At 36.4% G+C, this 17,806-nt stretch overlaps 1 protein-coding gene across 1 annotated transcript in view; it reads right to left on the bottom strand.

Annotated features, from left to right (window-relative positions):
* The window catches only part of LOC149090239 (RNA binding protein fox-1 homolog 1-like), a 158,562-nt gene that overhangs the window by 19,080 nt on the left and 121,676 nt on the right, over positions 1-17,806 (bottom strand). The window contains exons 5-10 of the mRNA XM_089245298.1: positions 16,880-17,089; positions 13,707-13,760; positions 11,871-11,963; positions 2,885-2,939; positions 1,002-1,137; positions 816-888 (exon numbers count right to left, since the gene is read on the bottom strand). Coding sequence (XP_089101424.1) covers positions 816-888; positions 1,002-1,137; positions 2,885-2,939; positions 11,871-11,963; positions 13,707-13,760; positions 16,880-17,089 — 621 coding nt within the window. The remainder of the gene's footprint in view (positions 1-815; positions 889-1,001; positions 1,138-2,884; positions 2,940-11,870; positions 11,964-13,706; positions 13,761-16,879; positions 17,090-17,806) is intronic.

The raw sequence follows: 17,806 nt of genomic DNA, 5'->3' as shown, positions 1-17,806 counted from the left end.
CAGGGGGATCATGAGATTCAAATATTATTAATAACCATAATACCAAGCGTGGCGTCGGTGGTAATCGTATTGTATGATGATAATTTATACTTGTATTGTATCAGTATATCGGGGTACGATCGTAAAATTTGTTATCATTATATCGGGGTACGATCGTAAAATTTGTTATCATTATATCGGGGTACGATCGTAAAATTTGTTATCATTATATCGGGGTACGATCGTAAAATTTGTTATCATTATATCGGAGTACGACCACATTCATCACACTTACTAGACTCATTTGGAATTTTTTTCATATTTAACAAATTCAGTAATTACACCAAGGCAGTGGTTCTCAACTGGTACTCCGCGAAGCTCTTGGGGCTCCATGTGCACTCCCCAGGGGAATCCGCGGAAAATGAAAAAAAAACAGCAATTTTGTAAAAAAAAAACATAAATATTTTTTAATTATGAAAATGAATCAGTAACTTTGATGAATAAGTAAAAAATAGGCCTATATGGGGCTCCACCACAGATATTATGTACCAAAAAGGGAGTCAAATAAAGTTGAGAACCGCTGCACTAGGGTGTTATGCATAATCACAGAGAGAGAGAGAGGCGACAAATTTCAAGTATTTATTGAATCTACCAACGACGTTTGGATATTATGCATATTCGACGGTAAAAGTGATAAAATTGTCAAACTTGTTAAGACGATTGGTAAGCATGAATAATAACCGGCACAATAACAAATTCATAAACGATTTATCGCATTTACCATAACATATGAACTGCACGGGTAAGTTTTGTCTCATTGAATAATGTCAACTTACGGGAAGCTGATATCTCTCGGCTCCGGCATAAGCTAAGAACGGGTCTTGGTACACTCCTCTGTGAATCATCAGCCTGTTAGGGAAAAATATATTTGACATATATTTAAGGACTTTGAGGTTGAAAAGAATCATCGATAAAAGACAAGCATGAAGTAGTTTATGACGAACAGTCGACTGGTTTCTTACGGGGTATATCCGTGGAGCGCAGTGGCAGCTGCAGCAGCCGTCAGTGGCGAAGGGTGCCTCGCGAAAGCGGTGGTAAAAGCTCCTCTCGCTCGACCTCTCTGGATAGCGACACCTCTTAGTGCGGCCACAGTAAGATCTGCATGACATTTAAAAAGGAAATAAATAAAAATACATAAAAATCACACAGAAATTAGTTCAGAACAGAATATTACAAATACATAGAGTATTATTAATGTTTCCGTACTCTGTACATTTTTTTCTTAAAAACTGCACGTTTTTAAAGCACATTTCAAAATCCAAATGCAGCCAAATTTCAAGGACATCTTAATGCGACCATGGGTGAGAGATTTACGAAATAAAAGAAATAGTTCGATTTTCGACCACCAGTTTAAAAATTGGCACTTTTTCCCATTCAATTTTTTACATTTTCCCATGGTCCATATAGCGTATATACCAAGTTTCAATCGCATACGTCTACCAGTACGGGCGCTAGAGAGATCTGAGCAGTATACTGACACTATTCCGTTCAATGTAGCACCCGTCAGTATACTGACACTATTCCGTTCAATGTAGCACCCGTCAGTATACTGACACTATTCCGTTCAATGTAGCACCCGTCAGTATACTGACACTATTCCGTTCAATGTAGCACCCGTCAGTATACTGACACTATTCCGTTCAATGTAGCACCCGTCAGTATACTGACACTATTCCGTTCAATGTAGCACCCGTCAGTATACTGACACTATTCCGTTCAATGTAGCACCCGTCAGTATACTGACACTATTCCAACCTTTGTAAAGCACGTTCTGCAGGACGTATACATTGAAACGTGGTAAATACGCTATATGGGCAATGGGAAAATGTAAAACATTCATTAAAAAGCGCCACTTTTTCTCAAAAACTGCTAAAAATACGGGGACATTAATTATTATCATCCTGTATTTTCAAATCTTGTTTGGAATTGCCTATAGTCTAATGTTAAACTTCTCTCGAAACAACCGTGTCCTTTACTCGATATAACGATATTTTTTGAGAATATTTCGAAACAGCCTCAACGATATTTTTCAAATTTCACTCAAAATCACCTTCGATACATTTTTTACAATTCCTCACCTGTTTTTGTTATTTCTAGGGTATTTAATGTAACATTGGTATATTTTCACTACCAACCCTCCGAAAGTGTTTTAATGAAGTTGCCGTGAAAAGCTATTTTCCGTCTAGGATACCATAACGATGTGCGGTAAACAACTTTACAGACTGAAACAACGGACCGAATTTTATTAATCAAACAGTTAACTCGAATTTTTTTGCTGCGAAAAAAACACTTATAAATGCATTTTATGATCGTACTAAAAACACTAACTCGAAAGAGATGCCAACAGCAGCGTAAATTTGGCAGTGTGTGACTGATTTTAATGATATATTGATAACATTGGTAAAACGATAATCCCTCTACAACGATATTTTTCCTTGGTCCGCAGAGCATCGTTATTTCGAGGTTTCACTGTAACTCGATATACCCAAAAATTTTGCTTTAGAACATTTTTGTTGCGGTGGACAAAAGCTGTGAACTAGCCTGAAAATATTTATATTGAATTTAAGTCTATATTCAGTACAATCTTTCGTATTAAAAACACAATTTGCATCAAAAATTTTAGATTTGTTTCGATTAATAGGCCAATCCATAAAAATCTAAATGTCTTGCGTATAATATTTCATCCATCAATAAACTGTATACATCAATATTTTCTCGTGTATCTGTTCGGAATAACAATAATTCTCTAAAAAAAATCACCTTTCCCACGAAATAAGATCATCGTTATAAGACACATTACCTTTACAATTTTTGGGGAGAAATGATGTCATTGTTTTAAACTTACCATTGGGAATAGTGGGCAACTTCTTCGTTTGGACCCTCGCAGTCGCGTTATTTACCTGTTATGTAAAAATAATAATCGCCAGTTTATTATACACAGCAAACGCGCACACACAATAGAAAAAAAAAATACAGATTGATAGCTTTATAGGTTTTCTGAAGTTCAGCGGTGGTCAAAAAAGTGAATGGAATGCTAGGTTTTATTCTTAACCACTTTACTATCAAGGACGTAATATTGCGTCCAAACGTCTTTGGAATACAATCAAACAAGATCAATCTGTTTTCTTTACTCTCTCATCACCGTCAGGCTTTGTTACGTATACACGGAGTTAATATATTATATATATATATTACCTTCCTTTTATTTCTATACAATTATTTTAGGTGGCTTTTTCCCCACATATGATGTATCCTTCTACTATATACGTATGAGAGCAAAAAAGAAGTGGTTGGGTGAGGGTGGATAGAGAAATCTACTTCGTACATATAACTCTACACTCTTTTATCTCTATCTCTTATCTGCACTTATGTTTATACTGTTTTCTTTTCCTTTCTTCTTTTTTTTCGCCTTGACCTCCTTTACCTTTCTCTAACGTGCGGTTAGGTTAGGACGAGGTTACCATATTTTCGCCCATTCGCCAAATCATCCAAATTTCTCACCGAAACCTTGTAAGCGAAGTGGTTAAAAATATCCCTTCACGTTCTCCTGAATTCATTCTTCTGATTTTCAGGGAATTAGTTCGTCTTGGACTCGAATATGCCGTAATGTTTTGGACCCCATGCCTACAGATGGAGGACAAAGACTTGGTGGAGGAGGTGCTGAGAAGAGCCACGCATGTTCTTGTTGCCACACGGGGCTTGAGCTATATATATAACCTATAGAGAGAGACTTGCTTTTTTTTTTGCCAATGCTTACATTGGAAGATCGCAGACGTCATGGGGATACGATCAAAGTGTTTAAAATTTTCGGGATGGTAGGATGGACTATGAGTTATTAATACACCATCGATTAACTGCTTCGACAAGGGGACGCCAGTATCGTTTAGTAAGAGAAAATTCCATGTTGTGGTGTTGTCACAGGGAGTTTTTCTCTGATAAGGGTTCTTAATAAATGGAATAGTTTACCTCTGGGGATCGTGAATTCTAACACGAATGTGGCACGTTTAAAAAGAAATACTATAAACTTATTGGGATAAATCGAGAAGCTATTCACGCTAATATAGTATAACCACAATCTTTTTTTATGGTACTCTATTCATATATTATTAATACAGTCAAACCTCGTTAATGCGTCACTCTTGGAAGAGCCAAAATATGACTTAGTAAGCGGAGTGATTCGTTAAGCGGTGTAAGCCATAGCTGTGTCAATTCCTGCCAGTGGACAATTGTGATTCCAGAAAGTGACCCGGTAAGCGGAGTGACGTGTTAACCGGGTGACGCACTAACGAGGTTTGACTGTATATGAATAGAATATATGCTCTTATGATGGATTGATGGAATTTTATTTCATGAATGTTATACTTTAAAGAAATTAAAACTTTTTTCTAAGAAAAAAGTTCCGCACAACCATCATAATCATCGTTATCTGTGCGAATTCGCAATGGAGTTATAGTTTTTGAGTTTTATTTGGCTCATGATCATATTCCCGTATCAAAAAATGTAATAATTCGTAGTATAAGCTTACATCTCAATATTACTCAAATCATTTTTAATAGTGATCCATCAGAGTAAAATGACGAAATAAGAGACCACAGTTAAGGTCATGATGTGCAAATAATTCATGAAAATAAAATTAAATTTCACAGTGACTTGTGCCGAGTTATAAGACGATTAAAAACTTGTTTAAGGGGTAAACGTAAGCGTTTCATAACGCTTGGATCACGCCGGCAGGATATGATATGATATTTTGATTATTAGCGATTATATCATCCAGGCCCTGTATCCGACGATACAAAAGAAATAATCTCTGTCTCCGGAGGTAATAAATCATCCTTTTGCCAAAAGAGACGTGTACATAGACTGCTATACGCCACTGTCTTTCTCTTGGCGAGTAATACGTCATCGTAATTATTGGGAGAAAAGGTTGAGGTGTCTAAAGATTTGGTTACGTCGTAACGCTGATATCTAGCTCTGCCCACAGATGGCCCTCGGCTCTTTCCTTTTTGTTTTCTTATCCTTCACGAGCAAGATGATTGATGTTCCCACCCTTCCTCAGACATCATAACGATGAGGCAGGTATGTAGCCATGCCAGCCACACACAAACGGCCGAATGAAGGACTTGGCCAGCGTTGTATAGATGTCTGCCGCTCGCTTATATATTTCCATCATTATTAGCTCTATAGAAAAGGGGAAAAAAGAGAGGAAGGCTATTTATATATAATACGTTAATTTATTGTGCTATGTCCTGCTTTATTGTATCAATTTACGGTGTGTTTATACGCATATAACTTGGCTAATAGCCGGGCAATGAACTCACAAGGTAAGGTTCTCAAGGGGTGACGTCTTCAAACAGTTTCGAAAAAATTACTCCTGATTCTACTCGTTTAAATATGTATAAAAATGTAAAATAATAAACATAAAATTACGTCGGAATTATTATGGGTCACTCGGAAAAAAAATGTAAATATTAATATTTTGAACGCCTATGGGGGGGGGCAAGAATGAATTTTAAAATCCCGCAATCTTAGAGTGTTAGAGTGACGTCATTCAAACAACGAATGATCAGACAAAAATGAGGAAAAGAGGAAAAACAAAGAAAGGTCTATATAGTTTCTATAACAGAGAAGCTGGAGGAACGAAAGGAAAAGAAAGTGAAAAGAAGTTTTACATAGGTATTCGCCAAAAAGCGCAAGAGGCAATGAGTAGCCGACTGTTATGACTTTTAATAATTTTGGTGGCTTCAATAATTGCACTCCGCCGCTAATTTTTTGTTTTTATGTGTTTCTGGGTGAGTTGAAGTTAATGAATTTTTTTCATAATTTCCGGAGGGTGACAACCTGGGACACTTTCCTTGTCACTACTGTTTTTTGTGCAAAGGAGGAAATGTTCAACGTTTGGATGCTTCTCAATTTCTGGCTTGGAGTCCACGCAAGTAAAGCTTTTGAGAGGAAAAAGTTATCCCATGGGCTGCCAGGGGCGTTCGCTGTTGGGAAGGGTGATTTTACAAATCATTAAAAAAATTAGTCTCACCATCGAGTGACCATATATCCCACATTTCCTCTTGTATTTTTCGAGTTAAGCGAAAAGTTTTATTTGCTGTTGTTTTTTGAGTCATCACTGTGTTACTCAATTTACAATAGCACTATAACACAGTTCTCTTCCCCGTTTTCTACTAGCAGACCGGTGAGATTAAGTGAACGATTTCTTGGACCGGCATAAATGGGGGAACATAATTTGCTAATCGGTGAAAAGTAAATAATTAATAGGAGTGAAAATTTCCGAGCTTTCTTACTTAAAATTATATTTTATCATGCAGGAAACACAGTTGAGCTAAGACCCATGATGCTACCTAATCAAACAAAAATAAACCTAGTAAGATAAAATTCTTTGAAAGACGTATGAAAGAGCTCTACCAACCGAGCAGCTTTTCAACGAATATTCCCGCAGCCTAAGGGTTTATCATTGTATATCTAGGAGAAGGAAGGAGAGAGAGAGAGAGATGGGATTTTCTTATAGTTTCTGGAAATTCTTCAAGTGAAGTTGGTTTTTCGTTTTAAATCGGTGTGCGGCATGCAAACTAACAATGTATGGTATGATGCCATACATTGCTTTTTATTTTTATACACCGCATTAGTATCATTAGTATACATATACCGTGCAGCAAAACCGGTTACTATGTTTTTCTGTAGACATTTTCGACACGTAGCAAAAAAAAAGACAATTGTGCTGAGACTGCTGTTGCCACCTATCAAATAAAAACAAACTAATTGTTATAATTCTTCAAGTGAAGTTGATTGTTCGTTTCAAACCAGCGTGCGACATGAAAAAATTAATATCCGGTATGATACCTCGTAATTTTTTAGTCTCATGCTACTCAAATGTTGTAAATTCTATGGTCCATTATATATACCGGAATCTAGGTTTACCACAACATGATTTTGCGACGATAGAAACCGGCATCAAACGCATAAGATTTACATAGATATGCAGCGTGAATATGAAAAATATCATATCACATATTGTTCATTTTCAAGCATCACCTATATAAGCCCAACAATAAATTTTACGTGAAAATTTTTTAACAAATAATTTTGTTCGAATTTTATAGGTGGCAGCAAGGATCCTAATGTGCAACGCTTCTCTATTTCAAGCAATCGCTATGCCTATTTCTCTTCTATAAATAATTGGTATTGTGTAATCGTACAAGAACTAAATGCGCGTTTATAGTCAATTGCAGCCATTTCAACTTCTCATAGTCGAATTCATGTTCAGCGCACACCAAATTACATGAGAAATAACTGTTTCTTTTTCGGACGTAGTAACTTTGTCAGAATTTTTTGTCTAGTTCAATCGTCACGAAACTTCAAGTTAATTTTTTTTAACAAGAAAGAAGCTTTAAGATATCACGGTGCTATTGAACAGGTATTGTAAAAAAAGAAATCTTTTATATTCGCATCTACGTATAAATGCGTCATCTGTTATTATTAAATAAATTATTTTTCATGGATTATTTTTTTTTTGATACAGGGTAGTCATGAATAAACTGTCATTACTCAGACGTATGTAACTCCCATTCTCATGGAAGTATTTTGATGGTATAGGTCATATAGACCACTTGAAAAAAAAAAGGTTTCATTAGAAATGGTTAAAATTTTGACCATTTCTGGGTAAAGCATTCTGCATTTTATCACCGTTATCTTTTTCCCATGGTACAAATAACATATATACTAAGTTTCAACGAAATACGTCCATCACAACGGGCGCTACATAGGTCGGAATACTGACACCAATCAGCTTAATTATACTGACAGTACTCCGACTCATTTAGCACCCGTCGTGTGGACGTATTTCGTTGAAACTTGGCATATACGTTATGTTGACCATGGGAGAAAGGTAACCGCGATATAAAAAGCGGAATGTTTTGCCTCGTGATCAAAAATTTAACTATTTGTTATTTAAATTTTTATTTTCCTCATGCTCTATATATCCTATATACCAAGTTTCATGAAGAAACCTCCGTCAGAATGAGCGCTACATACGTCTGAGCAGTGACAGTAGTTTATTTATAACTACCTTGTATTGAAATATATGTTCATTTTCAGTCAAACCTCTCAGGAAAAACAGCACCAAATAATGCGCAGTAGCGTATAATCCGTACTAAAATATTAAAATGTTTTTGAAGTAAATCCACTAGTTATACTCAGAAAATCACGATACATTGATTGGCCGTAGTATCCTGTTCTCTTCAATACGTGTTTTCAGTTTTTATATGTGACTAATGAAAGCCGTACCATTTCATGCACCGCACTCGCCCCCCCCCCACAATATTTCAAATCCGTGTAGAAAAATCGTCAGGATCACATGACCGATGCCAGAAACTATTAAAATAACCGTCTTTAGGTACCCCTTTCGAATTGTGCCTGAGACTGTACGTATCGATAATCAGCCTAAGCCAGGGGTTCTTAACCTTTTTTAGCCGTGACGCAAAATCAATAACAAGATCAGCTTCGTGACCCATGGAACTGTTTGTTTTTCAAATGGGAGTAATGCAATAAGTACAATTATAACAGGCTGTAATCGGATTCGAATGACTCATCTCGAAAGGTCCTGCGAATCAATTTCGGGTCGTGACCCAAATCTCTAGAATCTCCGGCTATAGGAGGATTTGTATAACCCATTTAAAAAGTCATTGTGAATCAATTTTCGTCGTGACCCATATCTCAAGAATCTCTGACTGAAAGTAAATTTTTGTGATTCATTTTGGAAATACATTGCGAATACACATTCCGTCGTGACCCATAGCTATAGAATACTTCGCTGCAAGTGGGTTCGTACGACCCATCTCGGAAGCCCTCGCGACTCCAGTTTGGGCCGCGACCAATAGGTAAAGAACCCCGGGCCTAAGCTATCGCGTAGAGTAAAGTAAAAATTGAACTTTTTTTTAATATTGCGTGTTCGTGTTTTCTGTAAATAAAGGAATTCTTGTTATATTTTTTTAGCTCAATGTAATCTCAAAATATCGATTATATATCAACAAAAAAAGATCAATTATAAATGGCGGCGAAAAGTTTTTTTACTAACTATCGATTCTATGTGCAAGTACACACATACTAACGCTAATGACGTGCGATAACATGCAGATAGAGGCATTTATGGATATTCTCATACAGAAACTCTCGATGACCGACACGCACGGGACCAAAAAATTTTGTGCACTAATCGGGAGGTACGATACATGACGTAACTTCGTTTATACGACTTTCACATTTATACGACGTTTGTATTTGGTCGTGATTGGTTCCTATATATTTTAACGTTAAAATGTATATGCTACTGTAAAGTTGATACACTGGTGGTTAAGCAAATCATGCGATAATGTGTGTACATTAGCAAATCATGTAAAAATACACACATTATCAACATACAAATCCAACATCCTGGACCATAGTTATATTCAGTTAATTAAATAATTGATTGACGATTTTCTATTTTTGGCAACACGAGTTTGGGGTTAAACATAATCTTAGTTGAATATGACATAATCTTGGTTTATGACCAAAAAACCAAGAAATTAGAGTTCGCCTGATTTTACTGTCCGCTATCGAGAGTGTCCGCTCTAACAGGGAGTGAAATACATTAAAACCCTATTCTACGTTACCGGGGATCAGAAAACTCTCCGTGAACGGGGAGTGTCCGTTAGGGGAGGCTCCACTGCACTAACATTTTTTTTTTTTGTTTTAACCGAGTTTAATCATTATCTACCTAGAGATTAGAATTTTCTTTAAGTTAAAATTAAAGTTCAAAATTATCCGGTGAACCCAGCCAGAGTACCTTGAATCTCAGTCAGTGCATCCTACTTCGCACTTTGATCCGAAACTTCACGCATTCGTGAATTTGAAGCTGTCATCCTAAAAGTAATCTTCGGATGAATTCAATCGAAAGTTCAGTAGTAACATGGCTGGAGGCATTACGGCACTTTTGGAGTGCCCCGAGATGTTTAAAATTTCCATATTTCTCAGAGAAATCGTTTTTAAACTTAAAAAAGTTGGAAAATCACTGATTTAGAGTCTGCTCACTTCCTTTCTCTCAATCCCGTACACCGCCCAGTCTCTATCGACAGCTGAGGATTCCACCTGAATTTGCATATTGATTAATGTTGCAGGTAGTCGTATTGGGTTCATGATCTTTCATACATTTCAAGGTTATATGGGGGCGAATTTCAATCATTTCATTATTTTTGTCATACAACGATCACAATATGCACTCAAAGGCTCATAATATCTTATTCGAATAGCTCTATATGACTGGTTAGTCATTTTTCCATGGTGGAAATGTTTATCATAAAACATATGGTGATAGTTCGCGATGAAGACATTCATGCCATTGGAGAGTGGTGCAAGACATTCATGCAGAGAGTGGTGCTCCCTGCCGGCTAAAACAGAAATACTTAATTTTTTTGGTTTCTTTTGTATTTCTTAGGTTGTTTCCACCCAATTGTGTTTTTATTCAATAGCTCTTATAGAGGCCGCTAGAGGAGCCTCAACGCGTCACATGTTCCTATGCATTATTTGGTAGATCCTTAAGGTATATTTAACATTTATATGATAGGCATGTACAATATTTATATGTGCGCTTCTGCGCCACTTATCGGCAGATTTTTTTGTATATTTTTTTTATTTGATAAATGACAAGCGCATTGTTTGAATTATCTGTAGTACAAAATTTGACCCATTTGGAGCAATGGAACGCTAAACCCTGTTTTTTCATTTATACAGGGTGTCTTGTAAGTGGTGATGCGGCATTTATCTCGTCAACCATCCATCGTAGAGGTACGACTCCAATTTAAAAACTGTTCAAAATGCCTTCAAAAATTAGCCCATGCTAGTTTTGAAAGTGAAAATACAGTGTGCCACAAAATAAAAATGAAAATCTAAATTTTATAACGTCTCCTTGTTCTCTGATTTCCATTTAGAAAGTTGTTGGCCTGTATCCCTTAAGGCCAGCAAAAAAAATTCCATGTTTCTAAATTGAATATTTACTAAGATATTTCGATTCGGAAATCGGAGAAAAGTTATCAAAGAGCAGAAAAAATTAAAGGAAAACCCACACACACGTTCCTTTTCTCTCATTTACTCATTTATGCTTTCATATATCCTTTCTCAACTTTTATCCGTTTTGAATTTGAACATCTCAGCAAATATTGCACTTAGGAACATTTTTTGTTGACCAAAGGAGAGACAGGGCAACAGCTTTCTAATTGGAACTTAGAGCACAGGGGGATCGTTTAATAATTTAGATTTTTTTTATTTTGTGATACACTGTATCATGAACGCAACTGTATCATATCGCAAAACTGGTACAGGGTAGTTTTTGAACGCCCTGTGAGCATTTTTTAAATTGAAATTATACCGCTACGACGGACGGTTAATGAGATAAGCAGTTACAAGACACCTCGTAGAATGTTACAGGTACATCTATGTATTTGAATTTCTCGACATCATATGGCGAGCGATTTAATGAGTGATTTTAAGTTGCCATTTCCTAAACGATTCACTTTTCTGTAACGAATGGGAAGCACAAAATGCGTCTCCGTCCACGATTATGAGACGTTTCCTCCTGTCGTGAAGATGAAGTCAACCAAAAACTATTTTGTATGTATTCGTGTATTTCGTTTAAAAAGCACACAATTTATTTTCTACTAGAAATGACTAAAAATATGCTATATAACATGAATAACATACATTTATGAAATATTCTAAAAGGAGTTTGGAAAAAAGAAAAATTAAAACATGATAAAAAAATTAAAAAAAATACAATATTGAACATGCACCTCTATTTTGCGTCCTTCTACAACTGTGCCGTTGAGTTGCTCACGTGCACGATCTGCATCCAAACTATTTGCGAACGTTACGAAACCAAAACCCTGCATGCAAGAGAAAGAAAAAAATAGAAGAAAAAATAGAGAAAAATATGGAAAAAGTGGTGGAAAAATGAATCGACACACGTTCACAATGATCCACCAGTGAGATTACAGAGCTTAATGGATGTCGTGTCATCTTAACCATCACCTTGACACCTTCACATTGGCGAGATATCTCGCCTTCTTGAAAGTGTTTTTTATTTTAGCATGTACAACCCCCGATATTGTTTAGAGCTGGTTTCTCAATGGAACGCATTTTCGTATCCCTCCTCCCCCATACTTTGCACCCACTGAAAATCGGAAAAAAACTATTCCTTCATGTAAAAAGGAATAGCATTTTACATGCGGTTTAGATTTTTGTTATGCCGTTTAAAGGTTTGGGATCAGTGTGAACGTAAACCCGATCCTTGAAGAGGGAAAAAAATTGAGCCAGTGATGATAAAAGTGATCATTTTCACTAAGATAATGAATAATTTGAACCATGCGAGAGCATACTTGAACACTACGTAGCGTGCACAATAAACATTTTATAAACACTGCCTATACAACTAACTTTGTGACGCATACACCGACTGATAGTATGTCATTTAACGCAGACACATTCAATAATAAGTTCATACATTTTAAATTTCATGATGAGATATGATTACTTCAAAAGTTACAGATTACTCACACATAAACATGAATAATTTATTTCAATCGAAGATAAAATCTGGTTATGTATCGGCTATTAGAATAAAATTTCCATATATACGGCCCTTAATCTAAATAGTAGTAATTATCAAAATTTGTGCCTCCCTCCTACTATTGTACCGAGATTCACAACTGAATGAGGAAAAATTCTCTGAGGGTAAATTATATAAGTTCTCTGATTGAAATTCTGTTTTTTTTTTTTTTTCTTGCTACTTTTTTACTTACTAAAACAATCAAGTGTCAAAAATGAGATTCGGAAAACAATTCAGAACCTCGAAAAAAAAAAAATCAATAATTTCACATTCTGTGAAAATTTTCTGATATTATTAAGTGGTGATTTTTTTTTTTCGGTGAAACAAAAAAGTCGCTAAAATTCACACTGACAACTTTTTGATCGAGAACCGCAAAAATTTCTGTAATTCACCTCACAATCATTTATCAACAATTTTCATAAAAAATTTTCCTTTTTTTGACCCTGTTTCCTTGTATTTCTCGAATTTTAAAATCAGCCGTAAAAGTTCTAAAAAGTGTTCTAAAATTCCTTTAGAACACTTTTGGTGAAACAGCTTGTTACAGTATTTGATTTATCAAGGTTATGCAATTTCAAACTGTGAGGCGAGCCTAAATGAGTAGAACAAAATTTTCTTTCGGGGAGGCACAAGATCTTGCTAAGCTTCAAATCTATTCTGTAATTAATACGTTTTTGCCTCTTATCAAGGACTACCGTTTTGAATGCACATTATATGCGGTGGCGAGTGCAAATTTTGAAAGCTTAAAGGAACCACTACAACACGAATTTTAATAGATTTTAATCAATTCATTCGACTGATTTTGCTTGTGTAAGATCCAGTATTTTATAGTGAGGTATTACATTTTTTTTTTGTTGAATTCAGATTATGGTAAAAATTAGTTTCAATTTACACAAGATGGAATTTTACAAGTGGAAATAAATTAACATTATGGGATGAAAACATAAAATGCGAAATTGCTAGAAAGGATGAAGATAGGGTGCTCTATAGCAAATAATAGATTTTTAGCCGTTTTAATACTTACCTTTGATCCTCTTTCGTTGAAAATTATCTCTACGTCAAGTATCGGCCCATATTGCTGAAAATAGAAATTATTATGCCTTAATTCAATTTATGTACTAGAAGTACATTTTTTATATTTCGCAGCCCACAACAAAAGAACAAGAATATTACCGAATTCATCAAGTGAAATGTTTTTTCGTAATGCAACAACCTTTTTTTTTTCAATTATTCAATAAAATTTGGTTTAAAATGTTCATGCCTCCCAACAAAAACACGATGCATGTTAAGATCAAGAGGTTCGAGATAAAACCTGTGGCGATTCTTCGATGGTCATTGCTTTTTTTTCATCTTAGCATTGGGTAATGAAAAGATTTAATCACACTTTGACATAATGTTGCTAAAGAAGGCACGACGCCTAGGTCATGACATCGTATGGCTCCGTATCCAAAAATGTCACACAAATAATTGTAATTTTCCGTAAACATAGCAAGGGAACTTGCGGATGAACCACGGGTATGTAAAATTTTGAGTCTTTCAATTGCCTGTACATAATAGGCATCCGCATCATGTATAAATTTCCGCAGAGGCCTATTTTTGTAACCGTGCCTAAACTTCGATCAGAGTTCCTCCGCAAATGCAGCAAGGGAAATCCCCTTGCAGAAGAACTGCAGGCGTGCGTAGCTTTGTGTATTCGAACAGTCCATACATTTTGAACTTCGTAGTTTGTATATCTCTATCCCGTTTGTCTTCGTATTTACCGGTAACAGCATCCAAATATGTCACACAAACACTTAATTTTTACTCCGCAAATATAAAGGTACTCTACAGGTAACCCAAGCAGGTACAATTTTTTGTACTTGAATAGCCTGTATGTTTTGAACTCCACCTCATGCTTAAATTGTTTTCAAATGGTTCTATTTGTATCTGTATCCAAAAAATGACGCGCAATTAATTATATTTTTTCTCAAACATAGCAAGGGAACCCGTTACAGAGGGATCCTAAGTATGCAAAATTTTTTGAATATTTGAATTGTCTGTATATAATAGTCATCCGCATCATGTATAACTACCCGCAGAAGCCTATTATTGTAACGGTGTCTAAACTGTTGGACAGCGACCAAAGTTCCACCGCAAATGTAGCGAGGGAACTCCTTGCACACTATGCCTATTAAAAAACTGGCTTTTGCGTTAGAGGAAGAAAATTTGTTGGTTAACTGTTTGTTAAAAAAAAATGGAGGAAAGATTATTTGGATTCGCATCTTACGATCCGAGAGTGCCTTCTTATCAATAGGAAGATAAACTGGGTGAAAAAACTCACTTTTTCTAAGAAAAAACAAATTGCTTAACCGACGTTAGCCGATAAAAAGCACTATGAGTACCCAAAAGTACTAGGTATTCCATCTTGCCGCACTTTCTTTGAGTATCCTCTCTGTAATGTTTTTTAACGTAGTTCCTGTCTCTCGTACTGGTTTCATGAATTTTCAACTCATATCATCGACGATCTTGGTGTTGGACTCTCTGTCTTTAGCAATTGCTACAAGTTCACTGTCTAATGTGTTCCGATCTGAGCAGATATTAAATGCTCTCGCTATACATATGTACGAAGCACCGACAGTTAATTGGGATGACAAATGGGAGATCGAAATGGGGTGGTAGTGAGACCGAGAAATAGTTTACGATAGACGAAGGTTTGTAAATGTGACTTTTGTTTTCTTATTAATACGTCTAAGAAATATAATTAATTACTTATTTGAAACTCCGTTTGAAATGAATAATGATACCGAGTAATGATATCACCGATAGTTTAATAATGATACCGAGAGTAGAGATTTGGTAACCAACCGAAGTGGGAGCCTCGGTCAGCGCAATGTTTTATCCTAAGAGACGACACCCATAGCTTGTTGAAATGCATTCAGAATTTTCTTTGTATTTGCCTTTATCGTTGTTTCTTCTTTTGTGATTCTTTCAATATCAGGTCTGACTCCTCTTCCATCCGTGAACAAAGGTGTCCCGTCAATATTATCGCTATAGCCAATCCCTGTTCCTCTATTCTGCTACTTTTTTTTATTGATTTCCGAGACGTGGCTTGGAGCCGGTTCATTGCCCAAAGATGGATGATGACTCTACTATCCTTTATAGGTACAAGATGGACAAAAAGTCCGTAAAAACTTTAAAAATGAATAAAAACCGGAAAAATAACCGAAATAAAAAACGATTTGCAGGGTTAACCGTTAGGTCACGGGAATTTTTTTAAAACAGGGAAAAATAATTTGAAAAACAGTCGATAGGTGGCGCTGGTACGAGCGACTTCGGTGGAAATATGCAAATATACTAATCCACAACCAGTTCACCGTTGTTAACCGTGTATGTGAATAAGCAAATGAGACGGTTATAAGAACTTACGCGCTCCTAATCCTCAACCAGTTCACCGTTATTAACCGTGTATGTGAACAAGGATGCTGAGTGCGAAGGCTTAAGCTTTGTCGGTGAAGTTGTTTTACTTGAACCTATGGTGGTGGTCATGTGGACCACATACTGCTGTAATAAACGATTTGAAGGCATTCTGTTCGTTATTTGCGTATCTTTCCGTTGACTTGTGTGTGTCAGTGCCACCTATCGGCTGTTTTGGAGTTTTTTTATATCTTAAAAAAAGGTTCCCGTGACCTAGAGATACTAACCCTGCAAACCTTTTTTATTTCGGTTATTTCTCCGTTTTTTATGAATTTTTAAAGTTTCTACGGACTTTTTGATCACCCTGTACTTTTTTTAGGTTTTATCGTACAGATTATTTACTCGAAATATACGCACATATGCTTTTTCAGAACCATAAATTTTCTGTAGTTTGAAGCATGTCTCAGTTGTAGCGATTACATTCTTTCATTAGTTCCGAACGAATCGATTGGTCCGCTACTGTGGAGTCAACAAAAAAGCGGAACGGCAACAAAATTATCTTGATCTCGAAGAGACTTCTCTAAGTTGATTTGATGATTCCAGCCAAATGAGCATCATTGAGTTACAAATACAACCTTCTCTTGATATATAACAAGTCTTGAACGATCGGGAAAAAGCCGCCGGAACCCCCCCCCCCCCCCCACAAATTAAGAAGACAGACAAAAAGAAAAAGAAAATGATGACGATATAAGGAAAGAGTTCCTTTAAGAGCTGAATTTCATTGGTGGAGCGTTTGTTACTCACGCCGAATAATTGCCTCAGATCTGGATCCCTGAAGCGGAAAGGTATGTTGCTGACGTGCAACCTCTTCGGTTGAGTTCCCTTCGTGGATTCCGTCACCGTCACACCAGCCGTGGTCGCTGACGATGTCGTCGATGTCGTTTGAGTGGCCACTTGACCATGTGGGGCGCCGCACTGTAACTGGACACCCATGTCCTGTTCCAGGTCTGTTTGCTGGATAATCGGGGAAAAAACAAAAATTACAAAAAAACTACAAAATAAAAACAAGAGAACAGACATTAATTTACAATCACAAATAGATAACAACGATAATGGCGAATACACTGGAATATGCGAATTTCCTAATTCATTTCGACACAATATGGATGCGGTCTTCAGAGAATAAATATAAAAACTTTCGCACGCAATCCGGGGATCCCACTTGGACCGCTCAGAAGAAGTAAATATACGTCTGCTCAATTCAAACGTTGTGATCAGAATGAAGTCAACGGTTGCATGTAAGTCTAATACAGAGTTGAGATTGGTTGCCTTCGAAATGGAGCTATTTGATTGGTCTTTCCGTATACTCTTACAATTCCCGCTCGTAACGGGCCTAAGACTCAAGTATCTGGACCACCAATCATGCGGAAATAGTAAGAAAATTCAAATAGACCAATTAAATAGCTCCATTTCGCAATTAACCATCACAACAATGCCTCAGATTTACATACAGATGCTCAGCTTCATTGTGTCTACGACGACTGAGCACTTGGGAGTCAAGATTCTGTAACGAATTTAAGTGCAATCCCCGGTCAGCGATATGGTAGTTATATTTATCCACTGAGGACCTCATCCATAGTGTGTCGAACTGCGTTAGGAATTTCGTATTTTTCCGTGCTTTCCCTTTTATCGTTGTTTTTCATTTGTGATTACATCAAGCAAAGAGTTATT

This window comes from Pholcus phalangioides, unplaced genomic scaffold (genome assembly GCF_987345545.1).
Source record: "Pholcus phalangioides strain wild (caught in Gottingen) unplaced genomic scaffold, Ppha-v1.0 ptg000001l_1, whole genome shotgun sequence".
NCBI classification, from domain to species: domain Eukaryota; kingdom Metazoa; phylum Arthropoda; class Arachnida; order Araneae; family Pholcidae; genus Pholcus; species Pholcus phalangioides.
Note: the sequence above shows the minus strand (reverse complement) of the source record. Positions and strands in the feature narration are given on the sequence as shown.